This window comes from Anopheles nili, chromosome 2, assembly GCF_943737925.1.
Source record: "Anopheles nili chromosome 2, idAnoNiliSN_F5_01, whole genome shotgun sequence".
NCBI lineage: Eukaryota > Metazoa > Arthropoda > Insecta > Diptera > Culicidae > Anopheles > Anopheles nili.
In genome coordinates, this window is record NC_071291.1 from 21025082 (window position 1) to 21040731 (window position 15650).

Sequence of the window (15650 nt, forward strand, 5' to 3'; positions counted from 1 at the left end):
TATTAAACTCTCAGCTCCATTATTGCATCCCACCCTAATTGACTCCCGCAAATGGCTCCGGTATTAATTAATGAAGTCATGGAATGTGCTTTACTTACGGTTCATATCGAGGGTTATCGAAGCCGATATGGGAATGGTGACGTTGTTGTTAGCTGCCTGGCACGTGAAGACGGACTTCAGGTGCTTCCGCTCGAGGCGATGCAGCACGAGCGTGTTCCGGACGCGTTTGTCCGATAGCACCACGGAGGTGTTGTTGAATACCTTGTTTTCGTACCACCACTGCACCTGCGGCAAGGGCCGACCTGGATGGATGGGAAAGATAACACGGGTAGGCAACATTGAATTAAACAAGTCAACAAACCATCGCATCGCTAAGCAAGCTGGAATTTATGGCATGCACTTTAATTGACGGGTAAAGGCTATTCTTTTGAAGGCATCAGAGCGGATTCCAGAGCTGCTTATCTATCATCGACTTGTCTTACATCTTGATCAATCAAGAGCTGCCTTCCACACTAATCAAACAGCACAAGTTAGGAAAAACTCGCATCGGCGCATTCAACCCAACAAGGATCAAACGTTAAACGCCGTGCATAATCGTGATCGCGTGTTAAACAACGTGCAGGTTGTCCGTCTGCGACGCTTTGATGTTTGAAAGCCTTTGAAATAGTTGCGTTTCTGGCTGACAGCGACTTACCTCCGGTCGAGATGCACGTTATGTTTATTGTTGTCCCCTCGTTGTACGGTCCCAGGATGTAGTGACGAATGTGCGACCCTTTCTCGTCCACTATAAGCAGCTTCTCTGGAGGCACTGTAAGATCGAACGTGGAAAAGCGTAAAGAAAACAAACCCGTATTAGAGCCAGACATTAATGGTGACAAAATTACGTTTCCGACGGCTCCGAACACGACAGCTACTGCACATCGTTTGGCCCATTTCAGGATTCATTCCGAAAGAATATCCGACTCCGACGACTCTGTTGGCTTCGAGCTGCCATCGAGCTGCTCCCGGTACGGGTAGCAGAGTGCCATGAAAGTCCATTAAACTCCCCTCGGGTCGACCGAAGCAGGGAAGTTAGCTCCGCCACATCAATTTCCTTCACACCAACGAAAAATATTGCTAAAGGAAAAGTAAACCATTCCCAAGCCGACCATCTAGCCCCGGCAAGTGGCGATGCAATTGCTTGTCCCGTGTCCGGGGGCACGATGCTGCACAAATGCGGCGCCTTTTGCCGGGCTTTAGCTTTGTATTTTTATTTGGAATGCGAACGAAACGGGCAGACGGGCATCAGTGCCGGCCACAGATAAGGCGGGCTCTTTCCGGGCGGTGACATTTGGTTGCAATAAATTTACACCAGCTTCAAGGATGTGGCGGTGAAGTTTTGGCTTCAAGCACTGGGGCTGCAGAGGATGAATATTTTGGGAGCGTGTGGGGCGTTATTTTAATGGGCGGGAGTGTGAAGCATTCCCTAGTTTCCGTTAGCTTGGACGAGCAGGTTGACAAAGATAGCTCCCCCCACACACAAATGCCACTTGAAGGGCGCCAATGTAGCGCTGCTTTGCAGCGGCGTAATGCCACGGTTCAACGTCAGTCGAAGATTAAATACGATGCAACGATTCGCATGTGCGTGTATGTTTTCCAGGATGCCATTCCGGAATCGATGCTGGGATAAAAAGCGCTCGAAAAACTTTACTGCCTTTTTTGGCTGTTTGCGGCAGAATCTTCTTCCACTGTTCGCTGGTTCGGTTTCGGTCAACAACCACCAACAACCGTTTGCGGTGGCCGGAGAGTGAGGGATCTAACGTGTTGCAGCGTTTCCTAAACGCCTGTTGCGGTTTCCGGTTGATGTCAGCCCGGAATGCTCGACTGCAGCTATAAATTATGCTCGGGCGTTCTTTGTTCGAACGGAGAACGTCCTATTAGTGGGAGCAACCATTGTTGGGGGCGCACATTGGCTTAAACTCGCTTGTTGGGGGAAAATCACGTTGAAATGAAATTATGCACAATGAAACAACAGCAAAACAAAAAACAAATGGTTAAATATCAAGTATACCAGTTAGTTAATAAAAAGCTGGTCATAACAATTCATGCATTCGACTTTGCTTCGCAGTTCTTGGCCAAGATTCTTTAAGATGCACTTTTGCAGCCACACTGAGATTGTGCTGGCTGCCTGTGTTTGGTTTCTCTCTTCTAAACTTTTGTGAAACCAACAAGCCAAGCAAACGCATTCCCCAAGCATCTAGCATGCATTGAGTGGCGTCCGTATCTCGTTTGTGCCACCTCGTGACATCCAATCCGATGCAGCTGTGCATCTTCCAGACAGCATATTAACGATGCTATTACACAAACTTCCAATGCGTCAGGGGAGATGAGCGTACACTTTGAGCGTGCAAAATGCGCTGAAAGCTCTCGTCGGGTAGGGGCTACAATTCCCATCAATATTCCTACTGGAAGCCGAACGGGTACCATTCGGGTAGTTCCAGTGATAGGAAACTTCTGCCACATATGCACACGTTCCCATGGACGTTTGCCGAACGAGCAATAGTTTAGCGTACCTCAAGCGGGCGTAAGGATATCCAAATGCAACGACATAATTGAAAGAGTAATCTAAAGTATGCTGAACACAACGTGCTCGCGGCACGCGTAGGTTAAGTTTATGGGCAGTATCGCACCGGCTACCCGGTTTGCAGATGGCTAGAAGCTACACTTCCAGCCGGAGCGCCCCCGACACAATCCAATCAATTTTAATCTCATAATTTCGTATAAACTACCACAAGAGCCGTGAAAGATGCAACTGGTGCACGTTTCATCGGAGCAGGCTTCCCGGAACGGGTTTAGAACGCCATCAACTCACTCAGTCCCACGATCATTTTGAGCTTTTTCTTGAACCATGGGAAAATTTTTTGGCCTGCCTTTGCCACTGTCCAAAATTGAAACTGTTGCAATTTTGAACAAGCATTCTCATCGCTATGCCGACGGAAGCAAGTTGTGCAATTTGGATAACATTTGCGACGGCAACTGCGAACTCCGTGACCACCAATTCAGTTTTGTGGACTTAATTGAATTTATACCATTTGGGAAGCTAGTGAAGCTTGGCTACGGCGTGTAGCAATCGGGCGGAGCGCAACCCTTTCAATTTTCTGCTTCGAAGGCGGCAATATCTGGCCAAAAACCTCCAAATGCAAGCTTCCACCATCGTGGGGTGGCACGGCATTCCTCCAGCCTCGTTGAACACGGATCCCTGCATCGAAAGCGCAATTGGGATGATGATGAAAAAACAACTAGAAACGAAAAAAAAACGGCCCAATTCACTACCGCTCCACGGTTGCGCTTGAGGCTACTTCGGCAGAAGCTTCAAATAGAAGGAGAGCCCTTCAACGGGAAAAAAGGTCAAGACATGAAGCTCCAAAAGACATTATGGAACTTTTCGAGTGGGGTTTGGTTCCAGAACAGCTGCTTCGGCAACGGTAGTCCACGGTGGAGCGTCCTTCTGGAGTTATTTTTGCGTGCAAACCCCGAAACCCGGCAGCTTGATTTATGATGCATATGTTTTCCTAGCATCGCGCTGCTCCAGCACTGAGCGATGCAGTTTTACGTTGCGTTGTGCAAGTGTCTTCTGGATGGATCGGCCCTGGTGGTGAAGGAATTCTGGTGGGAATTTTGCACACGACTTCGGTTCGTTTGCTCTTGCGTTTTACCGGTATACTGTGAAAGGTTCGAGCGTCGATTCGGAAGCATCCCTTTACTTATCGCGTTCAAAAAACAAAAACGCGCTTTAGTGCACATTCTTCATGTCGTTCAGCATTGTTCGCGCATATGGACGTAAAATAATCGTGGTAAAAAAGATGGCTCTCGCAAGGATGGAACGTCTTTTTACGATACGACTCAAGCTCTTCAGTTTTCGTTACAAGATCCATTATAGAAGCTGCACAGTTTGACAAATTGGGAAGCTTTGCATAAAACTCGAGGTCAGGCTTCAGGGAAAGTTTCAAGCGACATTTTCTACGCATGTCATCATCCTTACCTATGACAGTCAACTCGACACGCGTATTACGCGTGGGGCTTTTGTGGAAATCGACCCGACATCGGTAGATGCCGCTGTCGGCTGCCTTCGTTTGTAGGATTTCCAACATTGCCGGGTTCCGGCTTGGGACGAAGTTGGCTCGCCCATCAAACGACGAGTTCGAGCTACGATGCGATCCTTCTCTCACATCGCGTGCATCAAACCTAGAGAGAAATGAAGAGATGAAAAAATTGTCAATGATAATGCATAAACGTTTGATATAGAAATATTTAGAATCCTGAAGGTGAACGACAAAAAAATGTACCAATATATTAAATATAAAACTTCAAAAAAACGATACCTAATTACTTCCACGAGACTTAAAAAATTTAATAAAAAAACTATCAAAGTCAAATCAAACGTTAACACGAATAACAATTAAACACACTGCAAACGAATCATGTGCTTCTCAGCAGACTGTGTTATACTGATTAGGTACGAAAATCTGCTCAATACCTAGCGGTATAACGTCGCTTGTCTTGAGGAGCAAAGTACCTGGGTCCACTTTCGTGGATTACTTTCTCGTTAAAACCTAATCAAAAGCTGAAATTGAAAATAATGAAAAACCACGTTTCGTAGGAACCTCCTGTCAAAAGCTATTGGTGTGAAAAAAGAAGAAAAAAAACCTACCGACACCGACTGTGCGACAATGTTCATCTGCACAACCGATTTGTGGTGTTGTCACGTGGCCGTTTACGGTGGCTTATCGGTAGGCGAAGAAGGTTACCGTTGCTGCCCAAATCCCCGGCCGCAGGTTCTCATGCGTAGAAATCACGAAAATATCGTGATGAAAAAAGGCAACACGCTTTCGCTTTTCGGTCCCCTCTGGTGAACGTCTCTGGTGAAGGATGGCTTTGGGTGGAAAATTATGACAATGATTACGTTTCTAGCAGGCGCTCATTTATCATGTAGAGCATACCGTGATGGGAGGGAACGAAAGCACATAAAAACTGCGCCCTTGTTGCTTTGTAACGGTAATGACTCCTGTCTTGCTCAATTTAGACGTTAATGGTATCCGAGGTACCTTGTTCGGAAAAGATTTAAAGGAGCCGCTCAAGCTCACGAAACCAGATCAAAAGCACCGGGAACTACGGCAGCATTTTATGTTTCGCGAGCTGCTTCGGTAATATGTGAGACAGAGGCAAATGCTTGCTCAAAAATGTGGCATGTTATACTTATTTCCGCGCAAAGAATATCCGTGTGTTTGAACTATCGTGAACTGTTTATCGTATTTCAAGAAATAGTTATAATGTAGGATTTCCTTTGAAATCATCATTAAAGCCACAATAAAGCCGCACACGCTAGAAATTAAACTATATGTGGGTTACAAGATAATTTTATGCTTTCCTGCCGTGAAATGCCGTGATACGACGTAAAATAAGCAAAAGAAAATGAAAATAACACAACAGATGAATTTCCCTAGAGACTTGCTCAAAGGCAGAGCATAAACGGAAGCAATGGCAAAGATCGGATGGGTCGGAAAATTGGATAAAAATGAATTTAAATCCTTTCCACAGGGTTGGATTTTTGTGTGCCCTTTGTGACGGGCTAATGCAGCTTGGAACATAAAAGCAAACATTTTATATGGCCTAAATATCATACAGCTGTGTCGGCGTGGAGGGGAATATAAAATCCTACAACAACCAGTAGCTGTCGCTGGAGGCACAGGACAAATCTCGATTTTTTTTTCAGTGGAAATACCATGTGAATGATTCAAACCCAACTCTGAAGATAGCATTGCCAAGATGAGCTCGCTTTTATGACATGATATACGTTTGGTGATCCACTTCTTCTTCTCAAGTTGGAAAAAAAATTCGAACAATTCGGTCCGTGTCATCAGAAAACTTGTACGCGCATTTGATTATTTAAACACGTAGATATTTTATAAATGTGATAGCTTTTTGATCTTTTTTCAACGCATTGTCAATAATTTAAAAAGAAACATGTATTTGAAATGAAAATTGTGGCTTTATGCGTATTTATATTCAAGCATGACAAAAAAAAACCTTGTTGATTGACCAACATCTGTTTTCGTTTCGAGAGACAACCGAGAATTGCATTACAGCCATCTTACTCTTCTCACGTCGGGCTATAATGCTGTAATATTTATCCTTGCTCCCTCACTAGACGGTGCGACACAAAACTCTGCAATATATTGGCACGACAGAAAAGGCTTAAAGGTTCGCTATGGCACAACAAAGAGATCACACCTTATCTTATCGTTGGACAGTCATATTTTTCCCCCAAGGCTGCAGCAGAGCGCTTTTCTATAGGGATTTTCTTCCACTTATTGCCCGTTTGAGTTTACGGGTAAGGGTGAATTCATATATGATCACCATTATGCCAACGGCTAGCCAAAAAGCAGCCCGGTAAGATAATTTCATCCTGTTAGAGTTCTATATTCATGTGTATGTGTATTTTTTTTTGTGCCTGTACCAGCGATCCGTGTCGCCTTCGGCAGGCGAAAAATCGGGTCAGTACTACGCTGGCGACAGAGAACCCCGGAGTGCCACCGGATGCAGTACGAATAAGCCGAAGGAAGCAAATAAAAAATTATCGTTATTTATTTATTATTTTCGCTTCACTGCAGTAACCGGAGCCGCAAACGCCAGACCGATATGGGACGCGGAAGCCGTTTGGGCGATTTCCCACGAGAGTGCTCCTCGCCCACGGGCCCGGTGAGCTGACGGAAATGGCTTCCATCAGCAGGAAAAAAGAATCGCCTCTATCCTTCACCTCCACCGTTCCCCCCCCCCGCCCTCCCCCATATCGCAAGGGAAAATTGCTGGAAAACAATCCCGTCCGATAAAATGCGGTGTTCGATGGGTGGAAAAATGCCGGAAATGAGAACAACAGAAGAAAGAGAAGGTGCGATGCCTGGATGCGCCGGGCATCGGACCAAGGGACGCCCACAAACACGGTCGGCTAATGGTAGGATAAACAAGGCGTTGCCGTGAGGAGAAGGGCATACTAGAAAAGCGATCAATCGCGGCAAGGGCGAGACACATTCAATGCCGTCCCAAGGACGTGCTAGTCCTCTATGCTGCCCGAGAGGCACTCCACGCGCGTGAAATCGAAACGCAATCGCGTTGAGGGATTGCAGCCGTCGGGCAATGAATGGTGTTGCTCCCGGCCAGCTGGTTTGAATGGTGGGATTAGAAAGGTTGATCAAAGATAACACTATATTCAACACCACCATCCCGTTGCTTAGTTTTACATCAACACCAAACAATGCACTTGCTGTATGATAAATCTATGGATGACATCCTTTTGTAAACATGATTGTTTGTATATAACATTCAACTATAGTATAAAAAATTATTTCACTAATTGAGCAAATCATTTTTCTTAGGATTCACACTCCGAGCTATGGAATGCGGCCAAGAACGATTGACAAAGTAATGTCTGGAACGACCCTGTAGAATAGGAACCCAAGTCACTTGTGTGAGAGTTCAAGACTCGTATAAGTAGTCTAGAGAGACCAATAAGATTACAATAAGTTACGTTATATAACAAAGATATTGTTGTGCAGCATTCAAGCATCAGCTCCACTAGTGTGCGACAATCTTAGACGCTCTCGAAAGGAAAACTCATCGACATCTGCAACATGTTTCGGGGGCAATAAAACTAATTTGTCCTACTGGCTCGACTACATTTACCGCTAGCTTGGTTCGCAGTTGAAGACAACCTCGTTAGAGGCAAAACGGAAAATGCATTATCACGAGGTACGCGACGAAAAAAAAACGCTCATCGTTGCCAATAAAAAAAATCCAGTGCTGTCACCTTAATTAAGGCACTAACGTGACGCTCTAAACAGCATCTGCAGCACTAAGTGGCGGTCGAGCGATGAAGTCGCTAGGTACCTCTGATGTAAAATGTCACCTCTAGGTTTCACTTACGTATAGAACGGGAACGTCTGGGCGCCTTTATACCACATCACCAGTATCGCTCGGTCGCCCTTAATTGGCGATGTTATGTTGCACTCTAGCTGGCCCACGGTTCCCTGCACGGCCTCAGAAAGGTGCAGCGGTGCTGTAACGAAAGAAAGAGAAGCACAATCGCATGGTTATTGATCTGTAGACAAGTAGCAGCACGGGTTACTGGTACGGAAAGTGGAAAATAAATTAAATTTATCGTAGTATCTTCATCGGTGCTAGCACCTATTTCACGGTTGGATTTTTTCCACGGCAAGAACTTTATAATGTACTGCGAGAAATGCTACGCTGCAATTACGCCAACAGTGGGAGCTCATAAACAAAAGAACGTTTCATCGACAAGAGAAGAGTTGGGGTAATAGAATCGAGAAAAAGAAATGAATTTATGCAATGACATTTCAAGTCCTTGCCAAACATCGAATATCTTTTTCGAGTGAAGCTTCGTGTGTTTATGACAAGAGCACAGCTACGAATAGAGATAGAATGTAGCAAGACTTTAAGACACAGCATTGTGAAGGATGAAGAATGTTCACGAAACTTATTGGACAGACTGTAACACGTTTCAATTATTCCGCTAAGAATGCTGCAATACCTATTTCTGATAACAATGAAGGTATAATGTTTCACAAAGGTACGCTTTTCGCCTGAAACAAAAGTTCAACCGTATTGAACTGTTGAAAATTAGATGACCAAATGGCATCATGGAATACCTCAAATGGAAGTGGAAACAGGTCTTCCTATTGTACGGTAATCTAAAAACCAGAAAGCTCGATTACACAGCCCCATGCATTTCTGATCCGCATTCCAGATCAGATTCGTACCGTTCGAATACCGAATGTAGGATTCCTTTGAGCTTATTTGATATCAAATAAATAACATTGATAGCGACAGTGTTGTGGGATGGAAATAAATAAATAATCGGATAACGATTGCAACACCCTTTGCCTCGGCACACGGAATGCATCGGTGCAAGCAGGTGTATTTCGGTGCGGAACTATTTGGAGGCCATTTGTTTTGCTCTTCTTTTTGATGGGATACTCTCATCACTTATTCAATGGCACTTCCACCTATCGGAAGCGAATAAATAGCATTCGTAACGGCCACGCTAGCACGTATGCAGGAAATGAATTACTAATTGGCACTGGTTCTTCAGACCGGCATAATGGAATCTACCCATTGTCTGCCACCCACAGCTGGCAAACGACCATATCGTCCGTAAGGAATCAACTCTCAATCTAAAGAAGAAATCTACCGTACGTTCGAGTGGAAATGTAGATAGAGAAAAGACGCAACCCGAAACTAAAATGTTCTGAACCGGCAAGTGGGTGAAACCCATCCATTAAACCCTTGGACCTGACGCGGTTTGTCCTCCACGACTTGAGTTCGACCACGACGACGGAGCAGCTCACGACAAGCCCTGTCCCGGTGACTGTCAACAGCAGTTTGGATGATTAATTATCGGGCAGCAGGAAGGCGGTTTGAAACGACGCACACCCGCGATAGTGCCAGCGAAAGGTCTGCAAGTAAGCGGTGTCAATAACAACCCTGAAAGCATCCAACGCTCCAACTACTGTATGCCGTCAATGAAACTCCTACGTACTCCGATGTGAACCGGTGACAAATTATAAATCACTACGAAACGGCTGAGGTTAGAAGGTTGTTGAATTTTTGATAGTGATATACTGATGACTTTCGATTTATTACTCTGCTTTCTCGGTCGCGCTCGCGTTCACGTCCCAATACAAACTACCCCCAAAATGGCATGAATGCAAATTTCCCACGGAAAGACCCGAACGCTCGCGCGCTGGATTTGAATTTGAAATATTTGGCCGAAAATTCTGTTTGACAAGTAAAGTGTTAAACATTCACCCTCCCCGAACACACGGTCACGGTGACGATAGAAATCGGTCGGTGATCTGCGATCGTTCGACTACGGTTTGGTCCAACCTGCAGGTGGCGCGGTATCGCCGGGCGAAGTTGCATCATTCATCATTTCCACTTATGTTTGATTGAAAATTTATGATACACGAGCCCTACCCAAACGAGGTCCGTTAGGAGGGATGTCGTTTGAACAAGCAAACGGCATTTCGCAGCCAACACCAGTCCCTGCTGAGGGCCCGTTTTTCCATTCACCATCCCAGCGGAATCCCTCCTGGGAAACATCTCAATGACAGATGTCACATATATTGCGTTTGTCGTAGTGCTTGCGATTGCGAGGCCGAAACCCTTGCAAACCAGGACTGGCATAGCACATTTCAGCGGCCCAGTATGGCGTTTGCGATGCCTGCAAACGGTTTTATAACCTGTTTGTTTTATTTATTTTTTTTTCACTGACACATCAAATACACATCGGCACAGCGGACGGTCTTCTTCGTGGTATCCTTTCCGGTGCGGGCATAATGATGGTTGATTGCTTTGACGTCGCCGTCGATTTGCCGGCGAAGTAAATCGCACCACAGCCAGCCCGCGAACCGATGGCATGAAAACATCTTCCATTCGTTTTATTTATTTTTCAGCGTTGTTTTACTCTTCTATTTTTTCGATACCGACGCCATACTTTTGCAAGCCTTTAGCTGGAACACTTGCGAACGATTTGGGGACAATTTTGTAAGCAGATATCGGGCGACCACCGGTTACGGAATGGGTCCCGAAGGGCAAAGGAACCTGCTTGCGATCCGTTAACCATCCGTTGGAGAACCGTGCTTCTGTGACAACGCGTTTACGAGCGAATCCAGCGATGCTGCGGTCGAAATGGCCGTTTGGTACAAGAAAAAAAAGCAGCTGTCAAATGGTTTCAAACCGTGCCGATTGGAAAATGGCTGGGGTGGACATAAAAAAACCACCAGCCGATGCGCGTTGGGGCATTCAAAAAGGGGAGGATGAAGCGATTTCAGACGATTTCTTTCCTCGCCCAGAGAAAAAGGACATCACACGCACTACCGCGACCGGGCGGTATTATTTATGACCAGCTGTGAATCCTCGCAACAACACGCAACTCGTTGTCAGTTGCAGTACCATCATATTCGGAGTGCTATTTTCTTCTTGAAGTTTGCAGGTTTTCCCTTGAAGTTCTTTACCCTAGCCTAGGGTGTTCTTATTGGCATCATGTCCTTGCTCAGCCAACATGACGCATTGGTGGCGGATTGTCCGGTAGCTGGTGAGAAGATTATGGGATTTGCTGTCGAAAGATATTATTTCGATACCTATTTTTTCGGTTTTCGTTTGGTCCCACTTATTGCCACACATCACAATACGAAACCAGCGGCAGCGGATAGTGCACACAAGGGTGAACAATGTCCGCACGCTCACCGCCCGCCATTAAGTGTCATTTTGTTGTTTTGATCTTACCCGAATGGCTTCGAGCTGGGCAATAAAACAGCCGACACGCGGCGATAAAACGCAAGTTCGACGCCTTCGAGGGATCATACTAGCTGAAAGCGGCGTGGATGGGATTCGTACATAAAAATCGTACAATTGCTAAGTTTATTGGTAAAATTGAGCTCGTAGTGGCAACGCATGTGAAGGATAGAAAAGAAAAAATGTGTTTGTACCACACCGGTGTTGAACGAGCTGCGAGCAAGCTATGGCTGAGGAGGAGTAAGACGCATCGTAAAGAATTTATTTCCCTCCCAATGGGTGGATTATCTGAGCGCAGGTTCGCTCGGAATGGTTGGAATTACCCACGGAATGGAGGCGCCTGGTCACTGGTAACAACAAGCTAAACTTGGAGAGCAAGCATCAGGTACCGGGCGCCACACGTAGGTGAGAATTGAGCCGGAACCCGTTATCGTGCGATACTCAAATGGGAATTGTAAGCCATCTCTCGCTTCAGCGGTCAGCATAAGGCCGATTTTATGCGCATTTCACAAGCGGCACAACCTGCACCTGGTTTAAGGCATGGTCGCGCATGCTTGGTCAATCTAAAACGCTTGTATTCGCACCTCCCACACAGACGTGTGACGGGCAATCTCTCAAAATGCTTTATATTTTGCGATCGTCTCGAAGGCGCAATGTTTTACTTCTCTCCAGCGGAAATGCGATGATGCATAATTGAATGTTTCTTTTTATGCGAATGGTAGAAGATATTTTTGTCTGCATTTGCCTGTGCGAACGAATCGCTGATCAGAAAATGATTCTGTGTTGATTTTTAAGCGAGCCAGCGCCACCGTTAAACGTTTAAAACCAGTTTTATGGATTTGGTATAAAAATCACCATTGAATCGAACGGGGGGAAAATCCGTGGATGAGCGAAAAGGGAATTATGAGCAATCAATGATTATTATGGCCGTCCGATTGAAAAGCTGAAACCAATCTGGATGTGAAGAGGTATTGAGGATTTTCCGCATTCATATGTCTCAAAAAACGTTGCTTGACTTTTGGCGATGATAAATATGATGTTTGTGTGAAGTATATTACATCATCTTGAAATTAAATAAAGTTTTTCAGCGTAAAGACTTTTGAAAGTACAAAAAACTTACTTCCATCTGGCCATCAACTTGCTGTCAAAAAAAGTGAATTGAGTCCGCTAAAGCTGGTCGAGAGGACAGCATCCAGCATGTTAGGTAGAGCTTCCATACTATCATTACAATCGACATCCCACGATATTGCAGCATGTCCTGCGAACCGATTTGTCGTTATCGTAAATGAATGCAATCGTGAAGCTTGTAAGAACAAGAACCGCATATTTGCAGTTAGCAACGCCAGTCTGCTGAATGGCGAAGGCTATTCCTAGATGGTGGATTCCCTGCAGCATTTGGCAAGCAGATTCCATCCCGATCTAAAACACATGAGTTCACGGAGTTCCGCGAAGCCGACACGAGCCACCCAAACCACTTAATCCGAATCCCGTTTGGCATGGCGGCTAGATTTCATGCATCTCCAAGTCACCCCTCGTGCACCGATTCGTCCCATCGTACATGGGATCTTGTTGACCTCGTGGAGATGGTTGGATACACGACAACATGAGAATTCGCCACCAAAACCGCGTCACTGGAACTGTGCCGTGGCAGCAAGGTAGCAAATGTTGTCCTTCTCCCCCCGGAGAAAGCCCCTTTTATGGCGGATCTCTTCGTATTTCGTGCCTTTTGCCCACGAAGATCGTAGTTCCCACCATCGCTGGTAGGTGCACGACAAGCAAGAGGAGTGTACATGCTGGCCCGATAAGCTGGTTTTCGGGCAGCGGACTGAGCTCGTGTTGTACCAAGGAAGGGTAGCGGTAGGAACTTCTTTCCGCAACTCCCGCGAGAACACTCGGCTGTTTGCTCGCTGTCGTCTAAGCAGCCGGGCAAACAATCATGTGACCACATATCCGTATCCTCCCTTATGCTGTCGTCCAAGAGGCGAACCGGCCGCAGGATGCGCTAGGATGAACCAGGAAAATTCGTTTGTCCTCTATGGGAACACAATTACTTCCACCATCCACCAGCGGTAAGGGTTGGCAGCACGATAAAACGGGCAGGCGGCCTCTTCGAAAGCCGACTGGGCGTGGCATTCGGGAAGGACCACATCCCTGATGCACCGGATGGTGGGTTTTCGGATCAATAACGGTGTCAAACGGATTTGCTTCTTCGGCCAAGGGAAAGCCATCCACCCAGTCATCCGGAACCCGAACCCTCGGTCAACCGCTACTTCGTACGGTTCGTGCTGTGGAACTTTTGATCCCACAAACCGGACAGAAATCTGCGCCCGTGTTTGGATTTTCCTTTGAAGTGAGCCGCACTTACAACGGCGCACATCCTCGAGTCCGCAAACAGATCCGAGCACGCTCGTGGGACACACTTTTTGATTGTAAAATATTCATCCTCAATCGATTCGGCATCGCTGGTGAGCGGAGATGTTGAACATCCGTGGTGTCGTTCAATAATGCAAGTGGTTCAATGCAGCTGGGTTTGAAACAAGCAATAGCATTGACGACCAATCTAATTTTTGAAATTTTGAATTGAAGTTTTTCAATTTCTAAACAGTTAAAACAATTTTGAATAAGGTTTTAAACTTTATGATGAATATGGTATCAGTAGCATTTTTATTGTAATAAATGGGCTTGGAAAATGGATTGAATGGTTACATGGATTGAAATTGAGTGTCCGCTACGTTGCTCTAGAACAATTGTTCATGATGGCTCAAGTAAGCCATGGAAAAATCTTCCGATTCCATGTGGTTGTGGTACGCATAATTAAACTAAGCGATGCCCATTTTCAAGGCACATTAACGGAGGCTTGGTTCATTGACCGGGCAGTGGGCAAACCCGAAGAAATAAAATGTAACCCTTCGTTAAAAATTCGTCCCCAAAATCCCTGAAAATAACCAAAAGTGCCGGATTTCGATTGAATTGTTTGATTTTCCAACGGTAGGAACACTTTTCAGTGCTCTCGTTCGTTCTATTGACAATCTGCGAAAAGGGTAAAAGCCCTTGTTATTACCATGCCATACGGCTGTTTTGCCTGACATCGACCTAACCTTAGTAATGAAATCATACCGCATCGCAAACGCTTCTTGTTCAGGGGAGTCCTCAAACCTACCGTTTGTTTACCGTAGCTTCCTCCCCAATGGCACTCATGCTCATTGATGTCCCTCGGCTTTGGGCCGGCTAAGTGGCAGAAAATGTTAAATGTCATGTAAAGCAATAAAATTCAATTTGACACCCATAAAGCGAGAACGTGTTGCAAGGAACGGCGTAGGCGGCGGTACGGCTTAGCGCTAAAAAGGGGAATTTTCCCGCGACACAGTTTGCAACATATGCTTGGCTGCAGGACATTTTCGTATTTCTTCAATTTGCGGTACGAACGGTAAGGTGGCGATTTTCAACAGCTTCGATACGGCATCGGCGGTCAGAGGTCGGTAAGCCAGCAAACCGAAACATATTTATTCCACATCCCACGCGCTCGTTCTATGGGTGTTCGTAGGGTTGCGTGGGTGACGGGTTCTACTCGAACGGTAGCGTTACTTGCTAGCTGGCTACTTTGGCCGTTATCGTAATGCTCTTACAACGGGAATGCCCATTGGGTATTGAGAGGTCACCCATGTCGTCACCCATGCGGACAAAAGTCACCCATGCGGACAGAATGGAACGGAAATGGAAATAATCTTTTAAATGTAACAGCCATCGGCTAGACACGCAAAAGCCGGTTTTTTAGCCCGACCTCCGACCGGTTCCAAGCTAATGGGATTTCTTATGCATGGGTAAGCATTGGAAAAGGGTTCGATGCGACATTTCCTTCAAACGTGTGTAGTTTGTTTTCTTGTTTCTGTTTCCAAGCGAAAGTCTAAACTTTGAAGATTTACTATTTTGTTTCACACGCCTGACTTCTGGATGACAGTTTTCGCTTCGTTTTACAATCGCACCACTTTTGATTTAAATGCTACTAGATCTGCAGCAACTACATCTTAGAGCAAAACGAAACAAAGCAAACGAAATTTTTCAATCAACAAAGATTATTATAAAATATATTGAGTTTTATCAGCAATGGCATTACAACCAAGCGCCTTTTCCTGGCAATGTGGTTAACACCACGGTCAACAAGCATGATAAAATTGTGTGAGTAGGTGAAATCAAGCAAAGCGTGAGGCACATTCCCTCACGTTCGTCCATTAGAAGCTCTTTCACCAGTGGTGGAAACGTTAAAAGCCATGAGAGAGCGCGGCACGATTGAACGGAAA

At 45.6% G+C, this 15650-nt stretch overlaps 1 protein-coding gene across 1 annotated transcript in view; it reads right to left on the reverse strand.

Moving 5' to 3' along the window:
- The window catches only part of LOC128731673 (neural cell adhesion molecule 2), a 113113-nt gene that overhangs the window by 41664 nt on the left and 55799 nt on the right, over positions 1-15650 (reverse strand). Inside the window, exons 2-5 of the mRNA XM_053824809.1 lie at positions 7960-8092; positions 4022-4224; positions 695-808; positions 99-302 (exon numbers count right to left, since the gene is read on the reverse strand). Of these exons, the coding sequence (XP_053680784.1) occupies positions 99-302; positions 695-808; positions 4022-4224; positions 7960-8092 (654 nt within the window). The remainder of the gene's footprint in view (positions 1-98; positions 303-694; positions 809-4021; positions 4225-7959; positions 8093-15650) is intronic.